General features: G+C 41.3%; 1 protein-coding gene across 1 annotated transcript in view; it reads right to left on the bottom strand.

Annotated features, from left to right (window-relative positions):
• LOC132406029 (transducin-like enhancer protein 1) overlaps positions 1–1,842 on the bottom strand; it is a 196,753-nt gene extending 194,911 nt beyond the window's left edge. The window contains exon 1 of the mRNA XM_059991180.1: positions 1,386–1,842. Within this exon, the coding sequence (XP_059847163.1) occupies positions 1,386–1,409 (24 nt within the window). The 5' untranslated portion in view covers positions 1,410–1,842. The remainder of the gene's footprint in view (positions 1–1,385) is intronic.
• Positions 1,843–20,454: the final 18,612 nt, after the last annotated feature.

Below are 20,454 nucleotides of genomic sequence, written 5' to 3'. Positions count from 1 at the left end.
TCTTACCAATATTCCTTGGGTGACATGACTACCTCTCCAGTACTTTTCTGCCAGGGAAGCCACATTTTTTTTTAAAAAAAGAAAAACAAGGGAGGGGTCCGCGTTGGAGGTAGTAGAGCCGGATGCCGATGTACACACTTGGCAAAAGACGCTGTAGTTTAGGATTATGTTGCATGCCGTTCAGAAATAAAAGATCTTTGGAGGACACTCCAAACAACCGAAGAATTTCATTGCAAAAAACCCAGTAAAACCATTTCATTTCAATAGGGATGAAATAAATGGCACAAGTTTAGCGAAAAGATGGGGAGGCGCAAACAAAACGGGTAACTACTGCTCTCTGTCGCTACGGAACTCAGTCCAATAAGGAAGTCAGTTTTTTTTAAACCGCAATATTCGCCATTGCTCTAACATCATGGTTTACCCTCTTCGCCGTTTAAGAATTGGTCTGTGATCTTTTAAAATGGGGTGGGGAAAGGAGGGTTAGGAAATTCCCGATATATTAAAAATAAACAAGCGTGACTGACAGCTAATAAGGGGAGGCGAGAGTGTGTGAGGGGGAGTACGGATAAAAGGTCTGAAGGTTTGCCGGGGTGGGGGGGGGGGGAATGAAACCCCTTCCTAAGCAGCTTAGTGAAAATCACCCAGAATTATCTGACCTCAACTACCCCCGGGATGCCAATGTAAACAATCCCCTGTAATTTGAGTGCGCTCCTCTCGCTTTATTGCCCCGCACGTGTACCGCACATGCCCCCCTCTGATAAAAGTGAAAGAGGCTGCAGAACGGGGGAGCGGGCGGGTGCCGGGTCTTTGAATTTAAAAATAAATCTGAGATCCCAAATCGATTCGCCGTACGGTGCAAACACACACGAATGCGGGGGCGGGGCGTGGGGGGGGGGTAAGAAATAATAGTATTCAGAATCGACTGCCTCATTTACTGCCCGGCGCCTGCTTTCCTCCCTCTCACTCGCACACACACACACCCTCCCCCTGTGACAACGCATCTCCATTTTCTACAGTTGTTACTTGTGTGGAGTTGAGTTGGGAGCCCAGCAAAAGCGATTCAGCAGCGGCGCCAACACAAAATGACATTTTCGAGAAGAGAAGGCGATGCTCAGAAGGGGGGAAAAAATAACTCCCACCATGGTGCTTTTTAAGTATTTACATAGCAAACGCGGCTTTCACAATGGACTATTAGAGGCTCACACGCCGTGCTAATCATCTATTAGCATTTCCCCGTGTTGGTAGCACTCAAGCTTCATGTTGGGGGAGGGAGCGAGAGAGAAAAATAGGCCACAATATAGCAAGACAGTAGTGATGTACCGAAGTAGAGACTCTATATCCTTCCATTTAGAGAGAGAGAGAGAAAAAACGATCAAGTCACTTACCGACGAGCGGTTGTGAGGAAACATTTCTGTTGCTGGAGAAAATTTGTCCAGGTAGCTGTAATCTTTAGGAATTGTAACAGCCCACACCAAAAAAAGCTGCGATCAAACGGTGTAATACGATGTTGTACATCCCCCGGATCCCTTTGTTCAAATGGACTAATTCAAACAAGCACTTCTTCTCTACCGGGATCAAATCATGTAGCCTTGAGGCGATGGTTCGCAATTGGCTCATAAATCTGTCAGTAACGTCGGATACTTTTTTTACCCCTCCTGGCTAATGTGCAAGAAAGGCAGATTAATAAATCACCCGCAATCCTTGCGAAAAGAAAGGAGAGGGATGAGCGAAAACAGAGTTAGCAAATAAATATCAAAAAGGGAAACTAAGGCACGACTGATCGAAGACTTTGCACTGGGAGAGATCAGGGACACGCGGTTTCCTGGACTGAAATCTAATGTTTTCACCGCAACTAGTCAATTACCAGCCCCCAGCCAACCAATGGTAGCGCTGCTCGTCCGACCCAACCCACGTGGGGGACTCGGCACTCCCTGCCGCCCATTGGCTGCGTTTGGGTTCCAACCTTTTAGCTACATTTTGTCTTTTGGTTTTTTTTTCTGTGTGTACAGAAAAATGTATTCCTATCATTTTGGTAATTGAAGTTCCAAATAAGGTATCCTCCCACAAAAATAGGATTTTGACGCTGTAAACAAATAAGAGCAAAGTACAGATGCAAATAAAGTTTAATTATAAATAAATAAAGCAAGTAAATTTGTTAGAAGAAAGAGTGTTCATTCTGAAGCAAAGCTGCCACAGAATTGACCCAGTTCCTTAGGGCAAAATAACTTAATATCCAAATTTAGTATGGTGAGACTGTTCATTAAGTACTAAGTATGGTTTCATAGAGCAGGTATATACATGTTTCTTAACTGACATGAACAGAACATGTGTTACGGTTCAACCCAGAGCCCAGGGGAAACTACTTGGTGTGTAGCAGTTTAAACTTGTTTTGAAATTGGGCAATAGACGACAGAAAATGAAGGAAATGATTAGCAAGTCAGGCAGCAATGAAAAGGCATTTATATATCTCTCAACAGACCCTGTCTGACCTGCTGACTACTTCTGACAATGCACAAAATGCTGGAGGAACTCAGCAGGTCAGGCAGCATCTACCAATAAACAGACAACGTTTTGGGCTGAAACTCTTAATCAGGACTCATACTGAAACATTGACTTTTTGTTCCCCTCCGTAGATGCTGCCTGACTTGCTGAGTTGATGCAGTGTTTTGTACGCTGCTCAGGATTTCCAGCATCTGCAGAATCACTTGAATTTACCATTGACTATTTCTGACATATGTTTTGAGTTCAACAGTACATTTGCTATCAAACCGGGCTGTTTGATTTTACTCATGAATATAACACTTTCAGGGTTTATGCAAATTTTGTCCAAAAACCTTTCCATCTACACTCAGAAGCCACTTTATTAGGTACCTCCTGTGGTCACGGAGTCTGTGTTCATGGTCTTCTGCTGCTGGAGCCCATCCACTTAAAGGTTTGACATGTTGTGCATTCAGAGATGCTCTTCTGCACACCACTGTTATGACACGGGGTTGAGGTACTATCGCCTTCCTGTCAGCTTGAGTCAGTCTGACCATTCCCCTCTGACCGCTCTCATTAACAAGGTGTTTTTACTCACAGAACTGCTCACAGGTTTTCTCTTTTTTGTTTTTTTTTCTGTACCATTCTCTGTAAACTCTAGATTCCGTTGTGCGTGAAAACCCCAGGAGATCATCGGTTTCTGAGATACTCAAACCACCCTGCCTGGCGCAGGCAGTCATTCCACGATCAAGGCAAACACGGGGAAAATCTGCAGATGCTGGAAATTCAAGCAACACACACAAAATGCTGGTGGAACACAGAAGGCCAGGCAGCATCTATAGGGAGAAGCGCTGTCGACAGTTCGGGCCGAGACCCTTGGTCAGGACTGATTCCTATTCGAGGATCCAATTCCACGATTAAAGTCACTTAGATCACAGTTTTTTTTCCCCCATTCTGATGTTTGGTCAGAACAACAACTGAACTTCCTGCTCAGTCTTGAAGAATATTCTCGGCCTGAAGTGTCAACTATCTAATCATTTCCATAGATGCTGCCTGACCCACTGAGTTCCTCCAGCATTTGTGTGTGTGTTGTACTGAACCTCTTAACCATGTCTGCATGCTGTTATGCATTGACTTGCTGCCACATGATTGGCTGATTAGATATTTGTGTTAATGAGCAGGTGTGCCTAATAAAGTGGCCACTGAGAGTCTGTTGTCATATGAGGAAGGGGTGTACATGCTTGGGACTACTGCTGTTTAGAAGAGTGAGTGAGTGAGTGAGTGGGGGGGGGAAGAAAAAACAAAAGATGTGGTGGGAATTATGGAGGAATATAAAACTAGGGTTCACCATTGCAATGTAAGAGCTGCCTACTTTAGTGAGAGGTGAGTCAAATTTCTTTTTCCTGATCATCTGTGTTTTTTAATGACTTTATCTTGTTGTAGTGAGTAGCAAGGAGTTCAACGTGGCATATACAACCAAGGACCCTGAGGCAATGCTTCCAGAAGTGAGGATGACCGGACTTTGAGCCTGAGCGGAGTGAAGACACTTTGCCGGGAATAGCCCATCCACCCCCTGAACATTTGTTCCCACACACCCCTCCATACCACTGGTGGATAGTGGCTGCAGCATGTACTGCTGTCAGAATGCTCAAATGTTACACACCCAGACCCCTCCAATCCCATGACCTCCACCACCCAGAAGGAGAAGGGTAGAGGGTAGTGACATGCCATCTGATGCATGGAGGGGTAGGATGGGGAACTTGGTAACAGTCAGGCCATCTGTATCATGTAATTCTTAATATTATGTACTCTATTGCACATTGTATTGAAGCTTCACTGGGCTGACATCTCAATATTTTTGGGTATTGCTACACTCCTCAGTAAACCAGGGTTACCCCTTCAGTTAAGTATGGGATGCACTGGGACATAATGTTGCAGATTGTGGTGACGTACATTTCTATGCTGATGGTAATCCCTGGTACTTCAAGAATGCACAGACTTCAACTGATAGATCTGTTCCATATCTATCACATTTGGCACAATTGTAGAGTCAAACAGCACGGTGGAGGGTGTGGCCAGTTTGACAACTGCAGCTCGTGTCCACAAGGGCCACGCAAGGATTGCTTTTGTTGTGGGTAGAAGCATCTGCCGCAAGTGAGTTGATGAGGACAAGGTCATTGGCCTATTCCTTATGTTGGTTTACTCACTAGGAAATGCTCTCTACTCATTAATACCATCAGGGAGGAGGCACAGGAGCCTGATTACACACATTCAACGTTTAGGAACCGCTTCTTCCCCTCCACCAGATTTCTAAATGGTCAATGAACCCGTGAATACTACCTTACTATTTTTGCTCTTTTTTCACTCTATAGACTTCATTTATATAAATACAGTGAATACTGGTTAATTTCAACACATTGGGACCAGTACTTTTTGAGCCAATTAAGCCCCAATTATTCAGTTTCATGGAAATAGATGAAAAGTATAAAAAAAGTCAAACTATCATTTAAGTGAGTAACAATTTATGCCTTTAAGTGAAATACAGAACAAATTAGAATACTTTTAATACCTCTTGTCGTGAGTTGGCAACAGCACATGACGAACGTCGAGCTCTATGACGACCTACCGACACTCACTACTAAAATCGAGGCAAGAAGACTGCAACTAGCGGGGCACTGTCTACGCCACCCTGAGCTACCTGCCAGCCTAGTCATCGCACGGGAGCCCAAGCATGGGAGGATAAACCCTGGGCACCTTCCCAAGACTATGATCAACACACTCCAAGAAGATAGTGGCACGGCTAACGTAGATGAACTGAACACACTGATGAGAGAGAGGGAGGATTGGAGAGTCCGTCATCATGCCCGACACTGGACCCCTAGGCCTGATTCGACGTCATTGTAGTGGTAGTAGTACTAATACCTCTACAGTACTATAAATCTGTGTATTAGTTCCTAATAGTTGTCAATGGAGGAAGTCATCTGCCTTGGTCTTTCGATTGACTTGTAAATGAACAAAATCAGTGCAGACACCTAGTACAGATAAGTGGGCTGCCTTCATATAATGCTTTAGACCACTGCATCCTTCAAATCATTTTCATTGAAATGGTTTCATTTTCACTCCTGACTATTTCTGGCATCTCCAAACCCGAACGCTTGAAACCGCAGAGGGAAAAAACAAATCGCTCTACTGCTTACTTCTCACCAACTATTTATGACAAAAATCACCATTTTTGAAGACAAGCACCCACAACTGATGATACTTAGAAAGTGATTGCTCTAAAAATGGCGTAGTGTCTAAAGGCCATGCAAATGCATGCGACTAACATTAGTTAGAAACGGAATGGCAACAGTTTCCTGTATCAAGTGGCATAGTCTCCCAAATAAACAAAGGGAATCTCAGCTATTTTCTCCATTTAGTTCTTGTTCTTTAAGAGTTCTGCCAAATAACTGGCTTCTTCAATTAATTGATGGTCCAATTAACCTGAATCCACTGTGTAAATATGTATATAGATTTAATATTTTATGCACTGTATAAATATGAACATAGATTTAATATTTTAATGAGTAGTATATTTTATATACTGTATTGCACTGTACTGTTGCCACAAAACAACAAGTTTCACGACATATGTCAGTGATAATAAATCTGAATCTGATCCTGATTCTACCCCGCCTGGCAGATTGCCATTCACCACTCAGCCACCCTAGTCTCTGGCGGTAACACCAAACACCTCCGGTAATAGAATTTGAGGATGCTGATATAGGGTGCATTCTGCACCGAGGCGATATTCAATGTTTCATTTTATGCTGTTCATTATTTAGAAACACTGAATCATCATCTGCTGAGGGAGGATGGTAGATGGTAACCTAGCGGAAGTTTGTTTGACTTGGTGCCACGAGGCTCGGTGCTGAGGACTCCAATCGCCATTTGATCGCTGAGGCGTCTGGTGGACCTGCTCAATGGTAGACAGGGAATGTGATGAAGTAGTTTTGTACAGTTCAGTGAGCACAACTGTGTCAAACTTCAAAGTTCAAAGTAAATTTATTATCGAAGTACATATACATCACCCTATACAACCCTGAGATTTGTTTTCTGGCGGGCATGCACAGCAAATCCAAGAAGAGAGTCAATGAAAGGCTGCACCCAACAGGATGGACAGACAATAAAGTATTCAACTACAAAAAAAGAGATAATTAATAAATAAATAAATAAATAAGCAATAAATATCAAGAACATGAGATGAAGAATCCTTGAAAGTGAGTCAAGGTTATGGGAAGAGTTCAGTGATGGGACAAGTGAGGTTATCCCCTTTGGTTCAAGAGCCTGATGGCTGAGGGATGATAACTGTTCCTGAACCTGGTGGTGTTGGTCCTAAGGCTCCTGTGCCTTCTTCCAGATAGCAGCAGTGAGAAGAGAGCATGTCCTGGGCGGTGAGGGTCTCTGATGATGGATGTTGCTTTCCTGAAACTAGTGTTTCATGGAGATGTGCTCAATGGTGGGGAGAGAGAGATCTTTCGCTGTGATGGACTGGGGCTGTATCCACTACTTTTTGTAGAAATTTCTGTTCAAGGGCATTGGTGTTTCCATACCATGCTGTTATTCAATCAGTTAATACACTCTCCACCCTACACCTATGTAAGTTTGTCAAAGTTTTTTTGACATACCAAATCTCCTCAAACATCTAAGAAAGTAGGAGCACTGCCATGCTTTCTTCACAGTGGCACTGACACGCTAGACCCAGGAGTGATCCTCAGAAATGAAATACAGAGGAATTTAAATGCTGACCTTCTCCACTCTGATTCCCCAATGTGAACTGGCTCATGGATCGCTGCTTTCCTCCTCTTGAAGTCACTAATTAGCTCCTTGGTCTTGCTGACATTGAGTGAGAGGTTGTTGCTGTGGCACCACTCAGCCAGATTTTCAATCTCCCTCCTGTATGCCGATTCATCACCACCTTTGGTTTGGCCAACAACAGTGGGGTCGCCAGCCTCTTGCTTGAGTGATATATGGGGCAGCTCCCCCAAGTTCAAGTCTATCTAAATTCAGCTTTATTGTCAGTAACATACTGTACATAACCTGGGAATAAATGCCAGAAAAAAGTTAAATTAACATAAATTATTCATAGCACAACAAAATGAACAAAAAATAAAATAATGACGTTGTAGCAAGTTGAGCGTATTATAGTGTAAAACAGTATTAGGGTTTTTTAGATTGAGCCAACTTAGACATCAGTCCCAGAAATTTGCAAGAGCTTTTTAAAGTTGACTGGGCTTTGAACAACTTTACTTCTTTATCTTTGCTGGGTCCAAATGTAAATATATATTCAAGGATGCTGGCATTTAAATTTATATGCACATTTAATTCCGTATCTGTATTTTAACCTCTAATTTTATTTTCATATTCTTTCTAATTGTTGAATGTTGTTGCTTTCGTTGCATGTCACTGCAACACACCACAGCAAATTCCTAATACATGTAAATGCAGATGGCAATTAAAGTTGTTCCTCAAAGTTTATACCATTTAAAAAAAAAACCTGAAAACAAAATCACTGCATGAGTACCTTTTCTAGAAGGACAGTAGTGGCAGGATGGCAAAGAGTGGGAATAAAGGGGGCCTATTCTGGTTGGTTGCCAATGATAAGTGTTGTTCTGCTGGGGTCAGTATTGGGGCCACTTTTTTCACGATGTATGTCAACAATTTAGAGGACAGAGTTGATGGCTTTGTGACCAACTATGCAGACAATACAAAGATAGGTGGAGGGGCAGGTAGTATTGAGGAAGCACAGACCCTAAGTGTTTGATTGCTCTGGGCCTGTACTCACTGGAATTTACATGAATGAGGAGAGATCTCATTGAAACCTATCAAATATTAGAAGGCCAATATAGAGTGGATGTGGAGAGGATGTTGCCTATAATGGGTGAGTCTAGGACCATAGCACACAGCCTCAGATTAGAGGGTCTTCCATTTAGAATAGAGATGAGAAGGAATTTCTTTAGCCAGAGGGTGGTGTATCTATATAATTCATTGCCACGGGCAGTTGTGGAGGCCAAGTTATTGAGTATATTTAAAGTGGAGATTGACAGGTTCTTGATTAGACAGGGGCTCAAAAATTACAGGGTAAGGCAGGAGAATGGGTTTGAGAGGGATAATAAATCAGCCATGATGGAACTGTGGAGCAGACTCAATGTGCTAAATGGCCTAATTCTATTCCTATGTCTTACGGTCTTGTGGTTCAAGAAAGAGGTTCTCAAAGACAATCCCATCTCAAAAACAATTAGGAATAACCAATATATATGTTGGCCCTGAGATTGTTATCCAGATCTTGAAAAATGAATATATTTTAAAAAGGAGCTGTTTTCAAAGTCAGGGTCACATTCACTTTTGGAATGCTGCCTTAGGATCCAGGCCGGACATTTCTGCTGATGTACCTCAAACATGACATTTTGTTAGTATAAGAAACTTCCACTAGCAATGTGTGTAATTCTCCCCTGAACCTCTGACTGTTAATTTCCCTTCGCAGATGCTGCCTGACCCACTGAGTTCCTCCAGCATTTTGTGCAGGCTGCTCAAGGTTTCCAGCATCTGCAGAATCTCTTGTGTCACCTCTTCTGTCTTTTGTTGACAGAAGATTCTGACCTGTGATCTGGAAGGAAGAAAAAGTAGCATTTAAATAAAATTGAATGATCGAAAGAAATGATGCCTGCCCCTAACATCCCACAGTCACCAAGGAGAAAACTTGGCATTGACACCAGTGCTCAGGATTAATACTGACCAAATTAAATATGACATCAGAAATGACTAACATCTTGTGGTAAGATCCTCTGAGCTACTTTAATTACTGTACTCAATTGGAATCACACTTTATTTGTTTTTGTTCCACATTTATCTGTGATCATTCTCACCAGACTTTTCAACCATGTGCTCATATGGTGTCCATCCATTCCGATCCATGAGTTTTCCTGACTTTCATCCTTGCATTTATTTACTTCCCTTCCTATTTCTGCAAGTTTCACTAACCTCATCACCTTGCCTGAATTTTTTGATCCACCAACTCCGGCTTCTGACAGATTGTGGTCTGCAAGTGGTGGCCACGTTTTCAGCAGTCTAGTCTCCATGCTATAAAATCCTTTATCTTTCCAGTTTAAAAAATACCTTAAAAAAATATTTGTCACCTATTGTTTTTTGTTTATTCTGGGTATTTTTAACCCAAAAGCCATGATACTCCTGTCAAACACTTCACAAGCTTGTTCTATGTGGAAGGGGCTAGATAGATGAATGTTGTTTGTTTATTTGTGGAGGAACCTCAATAACCCTAAACGACACCCTGGCAATTATTGCTCAATATAGCATAGACTAAAAACTGAATGTGGTTACTATGACTGAGGATAATATGAACATTCTGGGGATTTAAAATACTGAAGATTCCAGTTAATCGGGCCATCAGTTAATCAAGACAGCCACTTATTTTGGATAACTCTTAAAGAGCAAAAACTGATTGAGAAAATAGTTGGGGTTCCTTTCGTTCATTTGGGACACTATTCCTCTTAACTGGGACAGGAGACTGTTACTGAGCAGTTTCTAAATAGTATCAGTCGCATGTGCTTGTGTGTCAATTAGACGCTACTCTTGTGCTTGGAGCAAACAGTTTTTAAATAGTGTCCGTTGTGTGTGTTTGCGTTCAAAAAGCAGTGATATTTGTCACTGATAGCAAAAAAAAAGACAATTCAGAACTGTTTTGCTCTCTGAGATTTCTAGCATTCAGACTTGGAAATGCAAGAGATGCCTGAGAGTGAAAATGAAATCATTTCCACTACTTCAACAAGTTAGGAACAATGAAGAATTTGAAGTTATTGGTAATCAACTTGAATGTTACCTTTGGTCCCCATCGGAATCTCATTTCTCACCTGTGGCTCCAAGTAGCTGTTAGCATATGGTAGTGGCCACACCCCGGTTTACCACAGGCAGACTAAGTCGGTTGAGGGTAGCTACAGGGCCTCATATCCTGGTGAGGTAGGGTCATGCCTGCCCTAGCATTCAAAGTCAGCTCTGGTGGACTGGATGGATGAGATCTACAGTGAGATACAACAGCCAGGAAGGAGGTTCTGCAATGCTATGAGGAGAGTGAGGAGCATGAGGAGGCACTGAAGTAGTCATGGTCATCCATGGCAACCATGGAAGGTCACAATTGTAACATCTACTCATACCACTGGACTCAGACTTCTGAGGTCAAGAGAGTGGAAATGCCCCAGTGCAACGGCTTTTCCACTTTAAAAACTCTCCCACACAGGTTTCTTGTCAACGTCAAATACAACAGACAAGCACCAGTAGTATTGGTAATGTTCCAACTTGTTCTGTATTTCATTTAAATACTAAATTTATTACTCAGTTAAACAGTAGTTTGTCTTTCTTATACCTTTTTAACTATTTCCATGAAACTTTGAGTAATTGGAGCAGCTACTTAAGTGAGCCTAAATGTGCTGGTCCCAATGTGTCCCAATTAACTGGAATCCACTTACCTGCCTGTTAGCTTCAACACAAACTGAACCAACACCCTTTTTTTTACAGTTGAAAATAATTCCAGCTTATTGTAAATACTACCATTTGTAGGATGAATTCTTGTAAAAAAAAAAATTCAGTATAATTTATACTTATGTTTTTCTTGTGAATGCTACTTACATGATGCTCTGTGCCTGAGATGCAGCTGGAAGTAAGCTTTTCATTGCACCTGTGCATGCATGTATTTGTGCCTATGACAATAAACTCGACTTTGAAATGTTATTTTTAATCTGACTGTAGTAACTGTCCATGCATGCATTTTTAATTCAAAGCACATGCTATTAAGTTATCAAAATACGTAATACATAATTTTACGCTGCTTTGTTATAATGTAGAATATTTTGGCAACATGCTATTGCTATATTTTGATGCAACTCTTCCTGTCATGTGATTGAGTATTGTGATCAAGGGAACAAGTATTGGGGCGAACTTGCAAATAGTGGCAGCTATAAAAACATAACTGAGCTTCAGAGCGTGTATCAACAGCAGACGAGACAAGTCACTGTATTAACAAATGGCTGTATATTATGTGTATAAGCAGTTTACATGGATGGTATCTCGTAGCACTGTAATCCAACATTGGGATTCAGACACCTTAATAAACAGTTCAAAGTTTGCCTTGTGGTTTGTGATATCACCTGAACTTTAAGTTTGTGGTAGGGCTTGGTAACACATTCCAAGCAACAATTGTTCATTTTTTCACAAGTTAAATCTTTGTGCTAACTTGTGAAAATTTGTTTCCTTGTAGTCTTCATAAATATATTCTGGTGTTTTTCTTTGTGAGGATGGAGGCTTCCTGATTTTCTTCCCCTCCAACATTCCACCCAGTGCCTGTGTTCTGGTGATAGAGTGCAGAGCTGTTCCTCCCCGCTGTTGATACTAATTTGATAACCTTTGATTTTCAAAATTTAAAGTAAATTTATTATCAAAGTATATATGTCATGTTGTGCTACCCAGAGACTTACTTCCTTGAGGGCATATTCAAGAAATCCAATAACCATAATGGAATCAGTGAAAGACTAGACCAACAGGGCAAACAACCAGTGAGCAAAAGACAACAAATTATGCAAATACAAAATGAAAGCAATAGATAGATAAATAAATAAACAAGCAAACAACAAATATCAAGAGATGAGATGAAGAGTCCTTGCCAGTGAGTCTATAGGATGACAAAGAGAACTAGAGAAGTGGACGGCTCCTGTCTGCATTCCCTCAAAATATTGCATCATCTCACTGCCAACCTCACTCAGCCATTAAAATGCCAATAGAGGAATAGACGCAGCATTGATTGCAGATAGATTGGGATCTGGAACGTTGACAAGTCATTTTCCATTGTTGAAGGAGAAGGTTGATCTGTTTCTATCAATCATTTGGGAAGTGCATTCCAGGACACAACAATTCACACTTGAAAATTATTTCTTGCATCGTTTTTCTTTTTTTTTTGCTAGCTACATTAAATTTTCCCTCTATGGTTACCAATTGTTCTGCCTTAGTTACTCTAGCAGAAGTATCATTGATTTTGAATTCCCTCTATTTGTGTCTTCCCAAGCTCTCTACTCTAAGAAAAATCCCAGTTTTTTTTTGAAGGAACTAGGTTGCTTTTCTCGAAGGTATTGCCTAAAACAAAGTGATAGGGATCATGGGGAAGAGTGTAATTGAAAATCTAGAGTGGTACAGTTATGTAGCAGTTAGCACAATACCATTACAACATCAACGATTCCAGTCGAGGTGCAACTTTCGTCGCTGCCTGTCAGGTGTTTGTAGATTCTCCGCTTGACAGCATGGGCTTCCTACAGGTGCTCCAATTTCCCCTCTGTTCTCCAAGATGTATGGCAAGGGTTTGTGAGTTGTGGGCGTGCTATGCTGGAGCCAGAAGCATGGTGACACTTGCTGGAAACCCAGCACAAACTCCACTGATGTGATGCACATGATACACTTCACTACGTTTTGATGTACACATGACAAATGAGGCTAAGCTAGTCTAATAACTATGGAGTATTGAGTCACAATATTGATGCTTTGCTGCATGCATGCATGAGTGCTGTGGGGCGCCGACGCTTTTTTTTTTTTGCTGGTGGGGGGGACCGTTGTCTGTTGCTGGTTATGCATGGGTGGGGGGAGCTGGGGGGGGGGCTTTGGGTTTCTAACATTTAACTGTCATTCATTCTTTGGGGCACTCCTTTGTTTTCATGGATGTTTGTGAAGAAAAAGAATTTCGGGATGCATATTGTATACATTTCTCTAACATTAAAAGTACCTTTGAAACTTTTGAAATAATAATAATAGTAATTTTAACCAATTTCATAGCTAGTTGGTAGTGTGGAATGTAAATTTTGGGGAGGAGATAGGAGAAAGGACAAAAATACTCTAAACATGACTTAGACTTTGATGCTGGCTTTTATGACCTACATTCATGGGCCTACATCTAAACATAGCACTGACCGACTCATTGCCTGCTCATTGCCGACTCATTGACTCATTGCTTAGTCACTGATCTAAGTGACTCTCATCAATGGTGAAACATACATGTTGGGTGGTCAGGCTGCTACTGACATGGAGGAATAGACGGACCAGCATAAAATTTCAGGTTATGGCTCTGATAACATCAGGTTTGTCAACACTTTAAAAAAACATCTTCTTCTCCGGATCATCGACCGCACCCCACATTTAATAGTGTAGGTGATAAGCATAATAAACCCCTTATCAGATACTAATTGCACCAATTCTCATCAAATAATCAGTATAGTTTGAAATCACAGGTAAGAGGGCAATATTTAGTTAGAGATTTAAAAGCGGGTGAAAGCTCTGTAAAACTAAGGAATGATACCTACTGATTGAAGTGATTAGAATTGGACTGTTGTCTTAATCTTTCCTATACCTTTATTACAATGAATACCCAATGTTAAATGAGAAATGAATAATTAACATACAGAAGGAGAACTTTCAATCAAATTCTCTTGATTCTGGAGGCATCCAGTGACTGGATCCACTGATCCAGCGTTGGTCTGAGCGTTGATCGTTTATGTATGGCTGGAATCAGAATTTAAAAGATTGTAAAAAAAGGCCAATTTTATTTGTCACACGTACATTGAAACCTCAAAACATATTGTGAAATGCATTGTTTACATCAATAGCCAACGCAGTCCGAAGATGTGCGGGGGGCAGGACACAAGTATCGCCAAGCTTCTGGTGCTGACTTGGCCCTAACCTGTACATCTTTGCAACGTGGCAGGACATGGAGTACTCTGAGGAAACCCACATGATCGCGGGAATAGGGTGCAGACCTCTTAGAGACAGGGGTGGGAATTGAACCCCGATTGCAATTGCTGTCTCTAAAGTAGCGCTTCATTAACTGCTGTGCTGACGTGCATTTCTAACCCATGTGGAGGCAGATTGTGCATTAATATCTACACTTTTCTTTGCTGCCCCAAACACTCCTTGTGTTTGTTTTGTTGCTTTGTGGCTGACACATTGCTCATCCACGTTTTGCTACCTGCATGTTGTTGGCTTGAGTGTTACCGTTGCCGGGGCCTTCGATTGTTGCATGTGTATTCGTGGCCTTTGCCCTATTGGCCTCTTCACTGCTGGCTTTCCCCTTACTGCTGGGAAGGTCTGGTGCCAGGAAACAAAGTTAGTGATTGTCTCTGCGCAGTTGTTTAAAACATGCAGCCTTACACATGTGCCATCAATGTTGTGGAACTCCTCAGGAATGTAAAAGGCACAGATCTCCCCAACAGCTGGAACATACAGCAGCACTTCAATCTAAACCAGTTCAGTGTAACAACGACTCACGATTTTCAGCACTTTTGATTAGCCACTAGAATTTTTTCAAAAATGCAAGGATTGTCAGATATGCTTGCAGGAATTCATGTTTAAAGTCAAAAGAATAGCAATAATCAGACTGCCAGAGTATACTAACAAAACACTATCAGTTTCAGATAAGGCTAAGGTGCTGATGAAGTTCTTTTCAGAAGGGGGTTTTGGAAACTCTTACTTATCTGCACATTTAATGATATGCCACTTGTCACGGTCAATAATCAAGTCTTTCATCACCTGATGTAAAAGACCTTAAACTGCCATGGTGTACGTGAAGCATGGGTTTGTAGTGAAATCTATTCTATAAAGGGTTCTCAGATCTATTCCTTTTACATTCCTGAGAAATCCCGCAACACTAAAGGCGCTCGTGCATGATTGCAAATTTTAAACAACTGTACATGCTCAATCACTATCATTGTTTTCTGGCACCAGACCTTCCCAATAGAACCCACTAAAATGTCTATCAACATGTAATTTGTCCTTCAATTGTGCTTTTAACAATCCATAATATATTAAAATCATTGAACTCGCTACAAGTAATTTTGAGGTCCACCAATGATGCTGTAAATAGAAGGACCTTGCATTCTTGCCTGCAGGAAGAGTTGCATTTATGTGACCTTTATGAATGTTGCAAAGCACTCTACAGCTAATGAAGTAATTTTGAAGTTGGTCTCTGTTGCAATGTAGGAAACATAGTGACAAACTCTGAACAGCTAGCTCCCACAGTTCATAACACCATAAGACATAGGAGCCAAATTAGGACATCAGGCCTATCAAGTCAGCTCTATCATTCCACCATGGCTGATTTATTATCTCTTTCAACCCCATTTTGCTGCCTTCTTCATGTGACCTTTGACACCTTTACTCATCAAGATCCTATCAGCTTCCACCTTAAATATAGCCAATGACTTGGCCTCCACATCCATCTTGGGAAATGAATTCCACAGATTCACCACCCCCCCCCCCCCCCCGGCTAAAAGAAATTTCTCCTCGTCTCTGTTCTAAGGGGACGTCCTTGTACTCTAAGGCTGTGCCCTCTGGTCCTTGACACCCCCATTATAGGAAATATCTTCTTCACATCCACTCTATCCAGGCCTTTCTATATTTGATAAGTTTCAATAAGATCCTCCCTCATTCTTCTAAAATCCAGTGAGTCATCAAACACTCCTCATACATTAATCTTTTCATTCCTGGAAGCATTCATGTGAACCTCCTCTGGACCCTCTCCAATCATATCTTTTCTTAGATAAGCGGTTCAAAACTGCTCCCAACTCTCCAACTGCGGTCTGACTGCCTTATAAAGCCTCAGCATTACATCCTTGTTTTCATAACTAGCATAGTGGTCATGAACAATTAGTCTATTTTTCAGAACTGTTGAATTAAAAGTAATATACTGGACAGGGAATACTTCCTCCAGAGTTAATGGTTTAACTTCTCACAGCTTGTTACAAAATATTAGTTTGGACCAATAGTTATTTAGGAAAATGTGTGGTTCTTAAATATAGAGTATTACAGCACTGCACTGGCCTGAGTTCCAGTTAATGATTCCCGCCAAGTTCTGTAAAAACTAATGCAAAAGTCTAATTTCCAGGTATTTTGCTTAAAGAGGATAATAAAGACAAAGGCCAAGTTTTTGGATATATTTAAAGCAGTTGGCATATCTCACTCCTGTACGTCCTCTCTGACAACAGACATCAAGCTTCCACTTGCCGAAATTCCATTTTCAGAGTCAGAATTAGAGTAAAGTTCATTATCTCTGACAAATGATGTGAAATCCGTTGTTTTGAGACAGCAGTGCTGTCACATACATAAAATATACTAAATTATAATAAGGAATGCATATTAAAAATTAAATAAATAGAGCAAAAATAGTGACGTCGCATGCATGGGTTCATTGGCTGTTTGGAAATCTGTTGGCGGAGGGAACAAAGCTGTTCCTAAAACACTGGGTGCGCATTTTTGGGCTCTGCACCAATGGTAGCAATGAGAAGGGGGCATGTCCTGAGTGGCAGGGGCCCTTAATGTCATCTTTCTGAGGCTTTATCTTTCGAAGATGCCCTTGTTGGTGGAGAGACCATGATGGAGCTGGCTGAGTTTTCATCCTCTGCAGCTTTCTCCAATCCTGCAAGGTGGCCCCCGCGATACCTGATGTTTATGCAACCATTTAATCCTCAGTTCTGTTCTCCCGCAATCCCATTAACTCTCCCCCCACCCCCGGAATCTCCCTCTCACTTACAAACTAGAAGCAATTTCGAGCAGTCAGTTTGCTTGCCAAAGCCACACGTCTTGGGAGGAAACCAGAGCACCCCAAGGAACTCCAATATGTTGTAGAATTAATGACCAAACACCAGAGTTCAGGACTGAAACCAGGTCCCTGGAGTTGTGAGACAGCATCTTTATTAGTTGTATCACAGTGCCATCCTCAAGAAATTGGATATAAAATTGAAAGAAAGGGAATTGAAGCTGGAATTTTCTGTGACTGCTGGGGTTTGGGGGAAGTTGCAAAGATAAAAAAAACAAGCAGGAAACAGTTAATAAATATCCAGATGGACCAATTTTAATTGTCCAAAAGAAGCAGTGTATGAGTATTTGCCAAACCAATCGGAGACCTCATTCCATACGTGATGACCTACATTTAACATCCTGAAGCCAAATCTTCGGGAAGTATTATGAAGGAATCTCCCCTCCCTCGCATTTCTTTTGAAATATCTGTTGGACTAAGATCTTCCAACGTTCTGGGCTTCTTTCCAACATTCTTTGCCACAGTGGACGGGAGCTCCTGCTCAGTTTTTATTTGATGCGCTTCAACAGAATGAACTTGTGCAAGTGGAAAATTAGATCAGTGTCACTTCTTTTATCTCAACCAAAGGCCTTCTCTTCTTAAAGGAATATTTTCTGAGGAGTTGCTGGAATCTAGTTGCTGATGTGAACTCTAGCAAAAAGAGCTGGCTGTTATTTTGAACTCCTGTTCCGGGTTGTTGTATTGCAAATCCAGTGGTGCTTCACTTGCAAGGATCTGCCATTTTTAATTTATTCAGGAGCATTTTCTCTTGAATGGTGTCATTTTTCTCTTCCTTGACAATGCATTCACTGAACTTTGACTTCTGCATTCCCTGTTCATCGTCATCTCACTCCTGACCAATTTCAGCATTGGGCACATATTAATTCAGAAACTTTGAGCTAAATCTGCACATTGGCCACCATCCAATCTGGCAAAGACTGCATATTCTTAGTCAGGATATTAATCCCCCTTCATAAATGAAGGGCATTGGTTAGATTTGATTTTGTAGGTGTCAGCTGCTTCAAGAAGGTTTTTGGTCTGTGTGATTAGACTTCATACTGGATATTGAAGTTTCCAAAGCTCGTTTAGAGAAAAATGCACTAGAAATTTAACTAGCTACGTTGCAATGTGCAGGAATTGCTGAGGGCAAGTTGGTCATTTCACAAGCAATCTTTGAATCTATTGGAAAACGTCAGTCATTCTAAAACACAGGCATTGCCAATGGGAAGCTACAGGGATGAGAAGGGAAGTGGTTGATTTTACAAGAAGTGTCAGGAGATGGAATGAAGTGAATCTTTAGCAAGTTGTCTTGCCAGTGGAATGTTGGCAAGTTGATCATTGTAACATCAGGCAAAATTACAGATGAATGACCAACATCTGCTTTCCTATTTATGAATGATAAGGCATTGGAACGTGAATGGAACAAGCAGATCTTATTTCAAGGTAGTTAAATTGCTGGAAGAGAAAATTAACATGTGTCATATGCATAACCCTGGTTTGAGCCAGAGTCAATAAAATACTTGTCAGTACAAAACTGTCATCAATTTAATGGTCCAATGTTTTAAGACAGAAAATAATGGACTGAACTTTCATTGTGTGTTTTTCAAAACATTTGTGTGCCTTTAATCATAGTGACACTGATTCAACATGTTACAGGTCATTGAATAAGAGAGCACATTTGGTAATGTCTCCAAAAGAGTCACATTGGCGTCAATGTCTGAAAGGAAGGCTTGAGGGTGTTTTCTGAATTTACTTTTAGTTTGGTTTCAAATATCAAATTAAAAATTGTCTCTATAATAGCCTCTGGTGGGGTGGCAGGGTAGCATAGCTTAGCATGACACTATTATAGTGCCAGCTGTAAGATTGGGGTTCAATTCCTGCCACAGTCTGTAAGGAGTTTGTCTGTTCTCCCCATGATCGCGTGGGTTTCCTCCTGGGGGTCCAGCCTCCCTCCTATATTTCAAAGATGTATGGTCAGGGTTAGTGAGTTGTGGGCATGTTATGTTAGCACTGGAAGAATGGCGTTGTTACAGCAAAGCAGTATCCATCATCAAGGACCCCCACCAGACAGATCGTGCTCTCTTTTTGCTGCTGCCATCAGAAAGAAGGGACAGGGGCCTCAGAACTAACACCACCAGGTTCAGGAACAGTTATTACCCCTCAGTCATCAGGCTCTTGAACCAGAGCGGGCAACTTCACTCAACTTCACTTGCCCCATCACTGAACTGTTCCCACAACCTATGGACTCACTTTCAGCGGCTCTTCATCTCATGTTCTCGATATTTATTGCTTATTTATTATTATCTCCTTTTTTCTTTTGTATTTATTCGGTTTTTTGTACATTGATTGTCCACCCTGTTGGGCGTGATCTTTCCTTGACCCTATTATGATTATTAGATTAATTAAGTATCCTCGCAGGAAAACAAATCTCAGGCTGTTCAGCACAACCCTCGCCGATTTGAAGCAAATGATGTTTTGATGTACATATGACAAATCAAGCTAGTCTTAGTATTAACCCTTCAATTTGCAGTGAAATGTACAATTCAAACTGTTTCTGAATATGTCTCCCCCACCGACCAACCCTCTCCTCCTGATCTGTTCTACATCTGCTCACTCTATCATGTCAGAGATATATAGGATGGAAACAGATCCTTCTGCCTGTTGGATTGGGATAAAAAATTATAATTTTTCTTGTAGTTTAACTTTCTTATGCTTATTTGTACCTTTATATAATAATCCTATACAGTATACGTGTAACTGTTCAGTGAGGTTTTCAGTGGTTGCAGTTGCTGCTGTATTTTTCTAGAAATTTCTTAAGTTTCATTGGCAGATGTCACATGACTTGAATCTAGCTAATTCATTGGTTAATGTAACTGAACACTTTGTTAACCACTCTTTTTCTGGCAAACGATCATCACAAATAATTATCTGTAACTCTCTTTGGACTTGGAAACAATTCGATGTGGCAGAACTAAGGCAAGGCAAGATGGTGGGCCCATTGCCAAGAGTGTGGAACAGCACGAAGGGTTGGGCACAGGCAAAATTGAAGCTGGGGGGTCCAGACCCCAGAGCATATCGACATGGCTAAACATGATGTTCGGACAGAGACTTACAGGTTGAATCGAGGAAACGAAATCCGTCATATTCAAGCAACAGAACCCATTGTTCGGTTGGAGATTTAAGCGCCAGGTCAGATTGAAAAGGTAAGGGTGTTGGGGACCGAGGTGAGGTACAGGCCAGTTCAGGTCACTGCTCCATGATGTTTACTCAGCTCTGAACTATGGGAGTCTCTTTGTGGGCTTCAGTTCAGAATGATATTT

Source organism: Hypanus sabinus, chromosome 16 (genome assembly GCF_030144855.1).
Source record: "Hypanus sabinus isolate sHypSab1 chromosome 16, sHypSab1.hap1, whole genome shotgun sequence".
NCBI lineage: Eukaryota > Metazoa > Chordata > Chondrichthyes > Myliobatiformes > Dasyatidae > Hypanus > Hypanus sabinus.
This window is presented reverse-complemented; position numbering and strand designations above follow the sequence as displayed.